The sequence below is a fragment of the Ictalurus punctatus genome, chromosome 27 (assembly GCF_001660625.3).
Source record: "Ictalurus punctatus breed USDA103 chromosome 27, Coco_2.0, whole genome shotgun sequence".
Taxonomy (NCBI): Eukaryota; Metazoa; Chordata; class Actinopteri; order Siluriformes; family Ictaluridae; genus Ictalurus; species Ictalurus punctatus.
Window position 1 is genome coordinate 10,851,321 of NC_030442.2, and position 14,017 is coordinate 10,865,337.

Genomic DNA, 14,017 nt, shown 5'->3' on the forward strand with positions numbered 1-14,017 from the left:
AAAGAAGGAATACAGGGGGAAAAAAATTCAACAAAAGAATGGGGTCGATTCAAGGGAAAAGGAAAGGCTTGTCATTAGAAATGCAATTTGCAGCAGAGCACTCTAAAAATGACAAACTGCTACTTTAATATTGTGGTAGACCAGGATATGTATGCAAGATCTCACCTTTCCTTCAGTGTTGCAATGGATCACTCGCAGGCACAAAGTCCACATCTCCTTACCGCACACGCCAAAGGCAGTAAAGGCGCACATATGACCGGTCCACAGATACTTCATCCTATATCCAGAGACAATGTCACAGCTTTGTGCTACTTTTGTAATAAAGAACAGCATCAGATGCTGCAAACACATTATCTATGAATGAGCATGCACTCTCAGACGTGTTAGTATTCAAAAGACACCAGAGGGAATTCCGAGTGGGATATATTGCGATCTTTTCAGCAAAATAATTCGCTCGGCATTATTGTTTCTGCAGAAGTAGCCGAAACCACCCACAGCTTGCGGCTTCCACTAATAAGATGGAGATTAAAGATTAGAACTGGTCTGAGTCAGTGGAAGAAAAACTGATGAAAAAAAAAAAGAAAAAAAAAAAGAAAAAAAAAAGTTGATTTTCAGCAGAAAGAAGAGGAAAAAAAGAAACCGAGAAGGGATTTACGAATAATAAATGAACACAGGAAGGTTCGTGAAAACACGGAGGTATAAAGTTTTATATCAACTACACCTGACTGGTGTGAAACTTAAATCAAACAAGTTACTGAAGTCTTCGGCAACTTTAAGTTTGAACCTTTTGTTGTTGTTTTTGTTTATTTTAAAAGTCATGTAAAATGCAATGAAACTAAAAAGAGAAGGAACTTACAGGGGTGGAGATTTGAATAAGAAAAAACAAACAAACACAATACTCAGAGTCATTTCTATGATATGTACGTGACGTATCACGATATACACTCACTGAGCACTTAATTAGGAACACTGTACAGTACTAATACTGGGTAGGGCCTCTTTTTGCTCGCAAAACAGCCTCAATTCTTTGTGGCAAGGATTCCACAAAATGTTGGAAAAATTCCTTTGAGAATCTGGTCTATATTGACATGATTGCATCATGCAATTTTCAGGTGCACTTTCATGCTGCAAATCTCCCATTCTACCATATCACAAAGATGTTCTATTGGATTCAGATCCAGTGACTGGGAAAGCCATCGAACAACACTGAACTCATTGTCATGTTCATGAAACCAGTTTGAGACGACTTTTGCTTTGTGACATGGTGCATTATCATGTTGGAAGTAGCCATTAGAAGAGGAGTAAATCGTGGCAATGAAGGTATGCATATCCTCAACAACAACACTCAAATAGGCTGCGGCATTCAAGAGATGATTAGTATTAACGAGCCCAAAGTGTGTCAAGAAAATATACCCCACACCATTACACTACCTCCACCAGCCTGGACGGCTGACACAAGGCAGGTTGGGCCCACGGATTTGTGCTGTTGGCGCCAAATTCCAACCCTACCATCTGTGTGCCTCAGCAGAAATCATGATTCATCACACCAAGCTATGTTTTTTCAGTCTTATAATTATGATTGTAGGTGTTAAGGTGCTAATGTGTAGTGCATATGTATTTAATGAATGGACACATACTATAGTTGTTGGTTCAGGGTGTAAGTATCTACGTGTGTGATCTACATGCAAGATCATGTATGTATAGGCAAACATAGGGTAACTGTATGAGATGTATGAAAAAGAAGAGGAACAGAACAACACCCAACACCGCATGGCCACTAAAAACAGTTTTTTTAGGTCACTAAAAACGCTGTCAGACCCAGGGAATTCCCATCATCCCCACGCCAACTGGCTGCCCCCATTCCAGGCAGGCCATTGTCCGCACGTCACGCTTACCCTTTTCTTTTGTGTTTCCTCTTGCTTTTTTTTTTGTTTCTTCGTTTTTTCTTTTTCCCTTTCAAGTTCGTATGTCAGCACTCAACTAGTGTAATGCATTAAAATAAGCGAGTCGAGCTATTGCACCATTCTGAGTAAACTCTAAAGTTTAAAATGTGAAAATCCCAGATCAGATTTTATTATAGAAATACTCAAACCAGTCCGTTTATCACCAACAATCATGCCACAATCAAAATCACAAAGATCACATTTTTTCCCCCATTCTGACAGTTGATGTGAAAATGACCTGAAGCTGCTGCCCCATATCTGCATGATTTTTGCATTGCACTGCTGCCACACGAGTGGCTGATCAGATAATTGCATGAATGTGTGGATGTACAGGTACTCCTAATAAAGTGTTCAATGAGTGTATAGGCTTGTTCACAAACTGAGAAGTCACACTGTTGTGGCTGCATTCATGACTGTTGCAGGCGCAGCTGCGGTGTGAGGAAATTCTTTACTACTTTTTGATCACAGTGACTGCATGTCCCTTTAATAATCATTCAGTGCAAAACTCAACGCTAAAAGCATGAACCGGTCTTAAAACTCCATGTCCATATGTGGAACACATAACACTTTAAGGCAGATACATGTTTTCTTTGTAGTTTTGTTTAACACTGATGTTGAAATCTATTCCAGTTGACAAATTTCATAAACACCAACAAGCATAAATGTTCGACATGCTAAGAATAAACTGATAGGTAACAATAGAAGTATTCTATAAATGCTTTGTTGATTCTTTGTACAGTGTCTAATGCAAGTTTTTCAAATAAAGAACTGCTCAAATTTCTACCAGTGTCTTATATTGACACCAGTACACGATCCACCACTACTAGTCTGCTAACAGAAAACATGATTTCCCTCGCATGGAGTTTAGTTTTTGTTCTCAGGACTATCCGTTTCTGAATCTTCTGCTCTTTACCTCATGGTGGAGAAAGCCAGCAGGCCAAAGAAGACCGTGTGGAGGAGGTTGTAGGCAACGTCTGGACGCATGCTGAATGCCATCTCCTCTGGGACTCCAGATGTTCGTCCAGCTCCAAACTCTCTAGACCAGACAAGGAGGAAAAGGGAATATAGAAAGAAAATAGCAAAAATTAAATATTTCAACTTTTATTTTAATTTTCTGCATTGAATAAAAGAAATATGCAGTTAACCATTCTAAAATGTCTTTACAGATAACATTATCTCTGAGATTTTTTAAAACAAAGTTTCGCTTCTGAAAACAAGGTTTTGCTTCTTCTTTTATTTTTTTTTTTGCAGAGAATTGTAATACCAATATGGTTAACTATTATGAATGCTAATGGCATGACAACATTACTTGAAATGATTTTTTGTTTATTAATAATTTACTTTCAATCTATACTTTGGGTAAAAATGGAGGTGGTACAATATCACAAAATGTTTGAAAATTTAAAAAAAAAAAAAAGAAAAAGAAAAAAACTGAGCATTTAAATTTCTTTCTTCCCTGACCTTCTGGAAATTCAGATGATACAACTTCCTGTTGTACATGTGACTTATGGAATATTGTAAATATCTGATAGGGGTGAATGTATTCAGGTAACAGGGTTTTGTGTAACACAACTAGAATATACACTGTTTCATAACCTATAATGGATGACTCATGGAAAATTAGATGTTAAATGGATTCACACAGGAATGCCAAAAATTTCTGAAAGCATTTTAATGACTTTATTTCAAGGTAAAAATGTAGCTCAGTTTTACAGTAGTATGTTTCATGTTATTTATCCAAAGCATGGACATAGGTTGTAATAAAGGCCACTTTAACTATGTTTAAAATCTATTTTACTTTACATACATATTCATAATTGCAGTATCACTGGGATGCAGATGATATCCCAATCATAGAATGTCCCATAGAACACTGATTATTCATCACTGGTAATTACAGAGGAGAGAACATGGATAAAACACAGTCTATGAGCAAAGGCATGGACCCATGATGAGTGTGTGAGCCAATTAAAAGGATTGATTTCACTCTACATCTCTTAAGGTGTCTTTTGCTTGTTTCTCTTAGGGAACCATTAAAAGTTCTACGCAGAAGCCTAGAACAGTGTTTCTCTATCAGAAAGGGCTCCACTTAGGACAAAGATTAACCAAATAACCTTTAAAGAACCATTTTTTTTGTGTACATGTATACACTAACATAACAATACATGCAACACTTACTGTTTCAGATTTGTTTTTAGTTATTTACTCAGTAATGTTTTATTGTTATGTGTATTTATCTACATTTCACATGTCTCAGGTTGCCCACAGGAACCATGCACAATCCACCATCTTCAACTCACATCCATTTTAACACAGGTTAATTTTTCAGTAAGACAAGAAAAAAAATCAAAACATGTATGGGATGTTTGTATGAGATTGGTACTGTGTGTTATGAACCGTATTTATAATGCATGAACAATTCATAATGTATCAAAAAGATAGCTATAAAGTGTAATGCATTTTCATAAGCAATTACAACAGTGGGGTCATCAAACTGGTGGCACACTGATCAGATGCAAACTCTAAAGTATTTCAGAGGATGAAACTAAATACTTGTGTGTGTGTGTGTGTGTGTGTGTGTGTGTGTGTGTGTGTGTGTGTGTATATATATATATATATATATATATATATATATATATATATATATATATATATATATATATTTATTTATTTATTTGAGTTGTTTTTTTTTAAGTGGAGCTGATAAATGTATGAAAAAAGGTGTAGGTCTAATAAAAAGTTGGTCAAAAAAACAACAACAAAAAAGCCAAGCTGTAGTTCAGTGACTCACGTTGTCAAAAGATGAACTAGATGAGCTTCTGTAGCAGATTCTCTGCTCTGACTTGTTGCAGTCCATCTCATGCATTACTATAAATTATTTAGCTGAAGGCTCATCAGACCAGAGACTAGCTCCAGAAATGAGCTCAGAAACAGTATCATTTTCACAGACTTTCATAGATTTTTTTTTATTTTATTTACCCGCTCTGGACTCATTTTCTGACGTGTTTAAAAAAGTCAATCCCCAAAACAGAATGATTAAAGATGAATTGACAGAGACATACGAGTTTATTCTTTCTATGTCAAATTGAAAACACATCCAGTCAGAATCCATGACGTTAGACAAAATCGATAAAGTTAAGCGCCATTAGGAAAATGACCAAAATTTCAACTTCACTTCAAAATTCAAAAACCAATCACTTTAGATGAGTAGTCAGTACTTAAGAATTAAAAGGTAACTGTTGGTGCCATTTAGTCACATTAGGCGCTAAGTCGTTATGAAGAGAATTCTGAACCCGTTAAAAAAGCAATCATAATTTCAGGGCAAATGTGAAACACAATACGTAGGTGGTACTCTTTTTCATTAGCAACACAAAGCCAATGTGCCACAATGAAAAGCAAAATGTTAATCACACTGTTGCTTGCATTGCTTGTTCTCTTCAGTGTAGGAGACCGCTTTATAAGACTTAAAATGCTGAATGCGTGTCAGAGATGAAAATTATCCATCAGTAAAAGCGATCCGAGTTGTATTTCACTGTGTGGTTACGTTTATGAAAAATACAATACACAAATTATATATAATACACAGAAAATCTTCCATACTGAAAGCAAAACCTTCACTGCATTGATTTTACATTGCTCTCTCTCTTCAGTGGGAAACAAGGCAAACTATCAGCAAATAATGAAACATTTGTTTATGTGGATACCTTAGGTTGGTGAGAGCAGCAAGCGCCAGCACAATGGCGAGTACCAAGAGTGTACAGAGGTAAGGGTACAGCAGCAGAGTAGCAGCTAACCGATCAAATGTGTCCAACGGCAACAAGCCAAACGCCTCCTCACACAGATACAGACTGGCATCAAAATCTCTGAAAAAGAGAGAGGGACTCATAAGGACAAGAAATGTATTTGACAATATATAATATTTTTCTTTTTACCCAAAAACACCATGGGCCATTTATGGCAGCTTTTAATTATGCACCATAACATACTACTGGGAATTTGTGTGCGTGCAAATGTGTTAATGATAAACAAAAAATATATGTAATATTTATTCTATAGGTTTTTATTCCCAGTATTATTGCATCAACTTGTAATTTCTTTCTCAATATTAAATGTGAAGCATTCATGCCAATAAAGTGATTGAATAAACATTGAAATAAATAAATAAATAAATGGATAGATAGATAAATAAATAAATAAGAATCAGAGAGAAAAGCAGAAACTGGGGACATAGATAATGTTAGAGGAAATTTAATTAGAAAAATAGAGACTGAGGTGTGATCACTGATTTATATATATCTCATGACACCAACAGTGCAGCTACTGCGCAACTGTCTTCGTATTCCCTAACATTCTGAACTCACTATGGGTCGTAATCACTGATCTCTCTCTCTCTCTCTCTCTCTCTCTCTCTCTCTCTCTCTCTCTCTCACACACACACACACACACATATACATATATATATATATATTCATACATATAAAATTTGTGGTACAGCAGATGCTTGTGTACAGAGAATATTAAACACTAACACTTAAGCACTAAAACACTCACACTTAAAGACCAACACTTCAACACTACTGTAATCTACTGAGGGAAAAGATACAGAAAATAATATACACTATAACACACAGCTGTATGAAATACCTGATCATTCAACGCCCACTGGTATAATAAAGTCATTATTTTCTGTATCTTATCCCGCAGTAGATTACAGTAGTGTTGAAGTGTTGGGGTTTAAGTGTGAGTGTTTTAGTGTTTAAACATTAGTGTTTAGTCGCCGGTTGTTGCTAAGCTCTCTGTTCTTACCTTTTGACCACAAAGCTGATATTCTAACAGCGCGGAGTGAAATCTCTATAAGAACACTATTGGTACCTTTGCTTTAAAAAGGGGATGTTGTATTTTTACTGTTGATTATTAAGATTATGAGGGATAATGCCGCATTTGTGCTTAATAGGTACATGGTCTGTATAAATTACAACCTGTGGGCACTTCTGCCACATCCTTTAGTGAACGTGGTTTTGCAGATAAAAGCAGCACCTCGGGTCATCTTGACAATTTTCGTCCCTTGGCGGTCGGCGCCCTCTGTCGGTAGGGAATACGGTGGTTTCACCTACTGCTGGCGGTTTAGAATTGTATGAGCTATCCAGTTTTATATATATATATATATATATATATATATATATATATATATATATATACATACACATAGATCAGTGGGTGTGATACAGTCATTAAGCCCTGCAGGCAGGATGTAATGTGAAAGCGTTGTAATATCCAGTGAATGAACAGATTATTTTGCTTTCCAGATGACATTTTTCACAGCAGCGAGACCTCTATAAATCACAGAGAATAAATGGCTCTGCCTAGCCCCAGTGAAGAGATGGATCCTGAATAAAACACTGCTTTACTGACCCTGATTAATGACAAAAGGTTTAAATTTACAGAAGGGGAGAATCCCAGTGCAAAACCTACCTTGTAGCCCCCAAGCCGAACTTAGCCTTTATGAACTTGAAGATGTGCTCGTCTGATCTCAGCTGCAGGACTCGCTATCATTAGGAGCAAAGAAAAAGTGTAAAAAGGAAGACGTGTAAGGTGAATTGAGTTATAGAAGACAGTTTGTCAGGAGTAGAGACAGGTGTACAAAAAAAAAATAAATAAATAATAAATAGAGCGGAACAGCACTCGAGAGGCAATAATCAGAAAAACACAAGTCCATCAGTGGGATTCAGACTACATGAGGATGATTATTAGAATAAATTGTCACAATATGCTTTATTAGGCATATCATCTGGACTTCCAACATCATCACTAATCATGCTAGCTGATTAACAAAAGCTTTCCCTCTTGTTCCTGTTTCACTCAAGGTTTTTGCCTCGATGGTCATCACTCATTTTAAATGCGATCCTATGGGAGCCGTAAGCAAGACAAGCTGAACGTAGATGCTATTAAAAACACTCCTGTCATCATTTTTCCAACAGAGCAGAGAGCTTCCAAAAAATGTGCAACATGAAACCAAGTTCATTTTTTGTTTGTTTGTTTGTTTGTTTTTTAAATCATCCAACCAATCACAGGTAGCAGCCTAGAGGGCTATGCAAGAAAAACCAAACGACATGTGTGAAATCAAAGATATATCACCATGGAACGAGCAGAAATCAATCTAACTTTGCTGTTAATAAATGTAGAAAATAAGTAGCAGCAGAGCTGATAAACTTATGGAAAAAAAAGTTTTCATGAACCAGCTTGACATCTCTAGCTGATCCTCTATTTATCCAATCACGTGTTTATGTAAATTATTTCACTGAAAGCAGCTCATTGGACTAGAGATTAGCTTCAGCACTTGTCACTCTTTCATATAGTTTCCGTAAGTCTTCACGGCTTGAATAAAGAAAAGTCAATGACAAAAACAGAATGTTTAATTAACAAATAAGCTATGCATGTATTCTCCGCATACCAAGCTCAAATATATGTCGTATCTTTTCAGAGTTCATGGTACTAGTCAAAAAATGGTAACATCTATCTAATATAAGATTTAAAATGAACTTTTTTATACCTATAAACTAATTATTAAATGGTAAGACATTAAAAAGTAACTACTGTCACCATTCAGTCATGTTAGCACCTTATCCATTCCTTTATAAGCAAGGAATTTCATGAAAGGACACTGAGTGGAATTTGAGTTGAACAACCCTGTGATGGAATATTTTTGACTTGACTCTGAACAGATGTAGCCCATGTCTCGGCACTCACCTTAGCTGTATAATTGATGATGAGGGTTAATGCAAGCACCAGGACTGCATGAAGAGCCAGCTTTCCTACACGCATGACAAAGCCTCCCGTTTTCAGTCCCGTCTGAGATGCACAGGGAAAAATAAAGGAGCAGAAAAAGTAAAGCAGACCTGGTAATTAAAAAGGTTAATTGTAATTACAGATACTGACTTCTGAGCTGTGTAATTTTACATAATGCTCAGTTATTGACTGTGTATACACATTCTGTTATACAACACTAATTAATCTGCACATAAGAATAGATGTAATGATCATCATTATCTGACAATGGCTGCCAACTGGGCAAAAAGCAAAAAGCAGCTCAAGAACACACACTGGGAGAACAAGTGCACAGCCTTATTCAAACAAAGATTATAAATATAAATAGAGGTCAAAGTAGAGAAAGAAAAAAAAACATTGATATAACTACAAAGTGTTTACTCTCCAGTCAAGTCTCCTACTATCCCATGTAGTGGGATATAAAGATCCTAGCTACATCTTAAAGCACACACTTTATATACCTCTGGTGCAGTCAGTGTGTTTACGCTAGGAAATTCAACCAGATGGTTAATATAGGATAATGTATTACAACCACCAAAAAAAATAAAAATAAAAAACAACCTCAAAACAAAACAGGAACTAGATTGTCAAGTACATAGTGTATGGTCAAAGAGTGCAATTTCTGACCCAAGCACATATAGCTAGGCAAGCTAGCATTTGAAGAATTAAACAATTAATCTCTGTTTTTACAGACGCATGTGTTAATTTGGCTCCTCATTTATCTAAAATGATTTTGCAGAATTCTAGGCATGTTTAGAAGGTTAAAATACAATGTTTCTACATTGTACTGTAGCTGTTATACAGCTGAGGTCATAAGTTTACCTACGCTTGCAGAATCTGCAAAATGTTAATAATTTAAAATAATTATAATAATAATAGTAGTAATAATAATAATCATCATCATCATCATCATCATAAATTTAGCTTTTTTTATTTAGTCCTGCCCTGAATAAGCTATTTCACATAACAGGTTCAAACAACACAAACTTTTACAGATGTTCTACACACAGATTTCTCAGTTATTAACTGCATCCAGAAGAGAAAAATTGTAAAATGTGACACCTGGTTGCAAAAGTATGTAATTCTGTTGTCAAAATAACATAAATGCAATACAGTATTGTTCTAAATCTATTGACTTTTTCCCTTGTTTTCGAAAATGGTTTCTAAGTTTCTATATTTTTCCAGGTTTGGAGATGAATGCTTTTAAATAGGATACTTTTTCCAGACTTTCCCCAGTGAGCACTGACTGATCAGAGACATCCATTACTGGGACAGTCTTGGCCACAATTAAAATGGCCCATAAAAAGACATTGCTAATGGTCGACATTTGGAATATCTGTGCCTTCTTTGGTCCATAAAGTTTGATGGTTTGTATATGAACACAACAGTAATCTTTTCTACATCTTGAAAAAGAAGTATTATTCTTGGCAAAATCTAGATGTCCGATTAACACTGGCAAATAACTTATTTCTGCAGAGTAGGTCCAGATGTGTGGATTAGCTATATTCATATACACAGTACTGTGCAAAAGTCTTAGGCACCCTATTTTATTTATTTTTTTTAGTACAAACTTACATTTTAATTAAAATCGATTTTTTTTTTTAACTTCCATATTATCGAGTGGGTACAAAAACATTTTAGTTTTCCAATACATTAGTTTTCCAGACACAATCATAATGAGTGCTTCTGGGTTTTGCTGCAAAAATAAGAAGCAAGCACGACAGTCAAAGTCTCCAGAAGAACCGTGGTTGGTTCTGCAAGATCCTCAGCAAAATTTAACAGCTCATTTCCCTATAAAACTGCACAAAATGTACCTGAGACCATTATTACTGTTTACCGCTCTTTATAGTATTGTTTTTATGTAGAAACATTTCGTTTCATTATTGTTGAAGGCATCTTTGCTTCTACAGCATTTCTTTGCATCTGCTTAAGAATTTTGCACAGTAGTGTATTTCACATTTCGAGTGTCAGCTTTCCCCTGAACTAACCACAGTTGGTCTACTCCACTGAGAGGAGTATCAGGCTCCACTTTTCAGGTCATCACTTGAGTGTAAAAAAAACAAAAAAAAAAAACAAAAAAACAAACACTTTTAGTGATTCCCTTGTATTATAGTAAATGCGAAGGCTGAATTTCAGCTCATACCTGGAAATGTTTGATGAAGAGCACAGCCACGATGAAGCTGAGCACCAGTGAGCCCAGCACCATGGAGTTGCAGAACTGCAGCAGCCACACACACAGCAGACTCAAAACTTGTACTAGATACAGAGACGTCGCCTAAACACACGTACAGAGAGGGTAGGGATGTAACCGAATATTAATACATTATTCGTATTGAACGGATAATGTGTTCACAGGACGTGCACCAATATATAGATAGCGGCATTGTGTTCCACACATAACAGAGGTTTACAAACACCAGATGCTTCTGTAACCCTGGGTTTATGCCGCACACTTTGTTTGCACGTGTTTGTGTTACCTGCTCGGCTGTGAGAAAGTCCAGCGAGTCGAGAGTGAAGATGAGGAAGGCCTGAACCAGCAGGATGAACTGATTAAACTGCCATGTGAGACAGAAACAAAGCGTGCAGACAAACACCAGCCACAGCACCACCCTCTGTGCAGGGAACACACACACACATACACACACACACATACACACACACACACACATACACACACAATGTTAAACCTCAACTCTCCAAACCTCAGTACAGGATGTCCCTGTGATGGAGAATTCTTCCACCACATAACAATCTGTCTGAAGGATAGGCTGATGGAACATCTCACACAGTTAAGCACCAGTTAAACACTAATGTCTCTTTCAGATTTTTCACCAATATTTATAAACCTCCATCTGAGCTGTTACATCACCTTAGCACTCAGACGAAAAACAGAACAGTCAAGAGAAAAAAATCTAAACTCTGCGGCTGTCAAAAGCAATGATGGAAAAGTCTTCCCCAACATTCGGGCCGCACAATTAATCGGCCAAATGTGTGTGGACACCTGACCATCACACCCATGTGTGGTTCTTCCCCAAACTGTTGCCACAAAATTAGAAGCACACAATTGTATAGAATGTCTTTGTATGCTGTAGCATTACAATTTCCTTTCACTGGAACTAAGAGGTCCAAACATGTTCCAGCATGACAATGCCCCTGTGCACAAAGTGAGCTCCATAAAGGCATGGTTTGTCAAGTTTTTGGACTAGAAGAACTCAAGAGGCCTGCACAGAGCCCTGACCTCAACCCCACTGAACACCTCTGGGATAAGCTGGAATGTTGACCAAGACTTCTCACCCAACATCAGTGTCTGACCTCAGTAATGCTCTTGTGGCTGAATGGGAAAATCCCAATAGCCATGCTCCAAGGTCTAATGGAAAGACTTCCCAGAAGAGTGGAGGTTATTATAACAGCAAAAGGGGACTAAATGTGGAATGGGATGTTCAACAAGCACATGAGTGTTGTGGTCAGTTGACTATAAACGTTGCCATGTAGTGTATTAATTTTTAGATGTATCCATGCCATATTCGTTTGAGCGAGAGAGAGAGAGATGTAGTCAGAAGTGCAGGCAGGCTAACAGATAGGAAGAGAGAGAGATAGAAAGGCAGATATTCAAACTGAAAGAAAAAAAACAGTCAGAAAGACAGACAGAGACAAAAAGATGGCAGAAAGGCAAAAAGGCAGGCAGACAGACAGGTCAGTGAGTCAGTCTGTGATACATAATGGTAATTTCAGCATTGAAATAATGAAAATCCTACAGTTGTGCTCAAAGTATAAGATATAATCAAAAAAAGAATAGAATCACGTGACAAACGTGTACCTGGTGCTGCAGCCGGAGATGAGGACGCAGGTAGCAGGTTATGGCAGCCACCTGTAGCGCAAAAAACGGCAGAGACCAGTTCTCTCTCAGAGAGATGGTGAATTCCACACGTGTTGTGTCTACTCTACACACACATGCACACACACACACACACACACACACACACACATACATACACAAATACAGTCAGTACCCTCACTCACAAGGTCATATGCAGTAGTCGAAATGTTCCTTTTTCTTAGAAAAAAAATACATCAATGGAATTATTCAGAAAGCCTTCCCTGAAGCCAAAACCTTTCAGAATAGCAATGAGGTCCTGTTTCATGGGAGAATTTAAATTGTGTCTGTGTGTGTATGCGTCGTACCTGTTGAGGATGTACCAGACTCCAGCAAGAGTCCCAGCCAGCCATGACTCACTGAGCATCCAACTGGTGAGGAAGAGAGCGAGTACATACACTGCTTGTAGAGCAAACACAGTGTAGATATAGAAGTACACTGGCTCGAGGTAGGACTGTAAACACACACACACACACACACACACACACACACACACACACAAAAGTATATATTTTTGTCATTTTAAAGGCCAAGCATGTCTAGGAAGTATATATGAAAGTAACAGGAAGTACATATGAAAGTAACATATGTCGGCCAGAGGAAGGCCTACCCCGGTGAAATTTGGGCATTTTTTTCAAAATATATACAATTCTAAAGACTACAGGCTTTCAAAAGGGGAATATGTTACTCTAACTCTAATGATGCATCTCAACCGGAAGTAAAATTTAAAGAGACAATGGAAGTAACTTCGTCATACTCTCTAGGTGGGAGGGATTGCATACTTCATCTCACATGTCAAATCACAGTGACACTAGCCAATCGTGGGCATTAATGAGCCCATAATGAGCAGATAATGCTTTCCTCCGACTGTATTACACTGTCCTGTCATGCAGCATGAGCAGCAACACAAAAAGATTGAAAATGACTGCCTTCACCCTGCTCATCATCATGTCACTGATCACTGACTAAATTTCTTGTTCTTAATTTGGTTATATAGGCATTTTAAAACTTCTGTACAACATGTGTAAGCGCTTTTCTCTGTTTTGATGATGATGTGACAGTGCAAGAGCATTGCAGACATTTTGACAGACAGCATCTAACTACGAACGTACTTGATTAGGTCTCTGTCTGTTTCTCTATTCAAAAACACGATCAAATGGTGAGAAAAATCACAAGTAGCTAGCATGGTTTCAGACATCTTTAAGCAGACTGACTGTTTTAACCACTGCATTTGTTAAACTGATTTCTTACCCAACATGATCTCTGCATGTTACTCTTTTGATCTCTTGAGAGATCTGCATGATCTCTTTTCTTACATTAGGGATGTGAAAAATACAATTTTGTCCAACATTTTGATCATTTTTGGCAAGAATTC

General features: G+C 37.2%; 1 protein-coding gene across 3 annotated transcripts in view; it reads right to left on the minus strand.

Annotated features, from left to right (window-relative positions):
- The window catches only part of dpy19l3 (dpy-19 like C-mannosyltransferase 3), a 66,720-nt gene that overhangs the window by 28,704 nt on the left and 23,999 nt on the right, over positions 1-14,017 (minus strand). For all 3 annotated transcript variants that reach the window (XM_047151696.2, XM_017459307.3, XM_017459306.3), the window contains 9 exons: positions 12,951-13,096; positions 12,586-12,709; positions 11,246-11,380; positions 10,912-11,043; positions 8,691-8,792; positions 7,416-7,489; positions 5,648-5,806; positions 2,857-2,979; positions 166-277 (listed from right to left, as the gene is read on the minus strand). In XM_047151696.2, the coding sequence (XP_047007652.1) occupies positions 166-277; positions 2,857-2,979; positions 5,648-5,806; positions 7,416-7,489; positions 8,691-8,792; positions 10,912-11,043; positions 11,246-11,380; positions 12,586-12,709; positions 12,951-13,096 (1,107 nt within the window). The remainder of the gene's footprint in view (positions 1-165; positions 278-2,856; positions 2,980-5,647; positions 5,807-7,415; positions 7,490-8,690; positions 8,793-10,911; positions 11,044-11,245; positions 11,381-12,585; positions 12,710-12,950; positions 13,097-14,017) is intronic.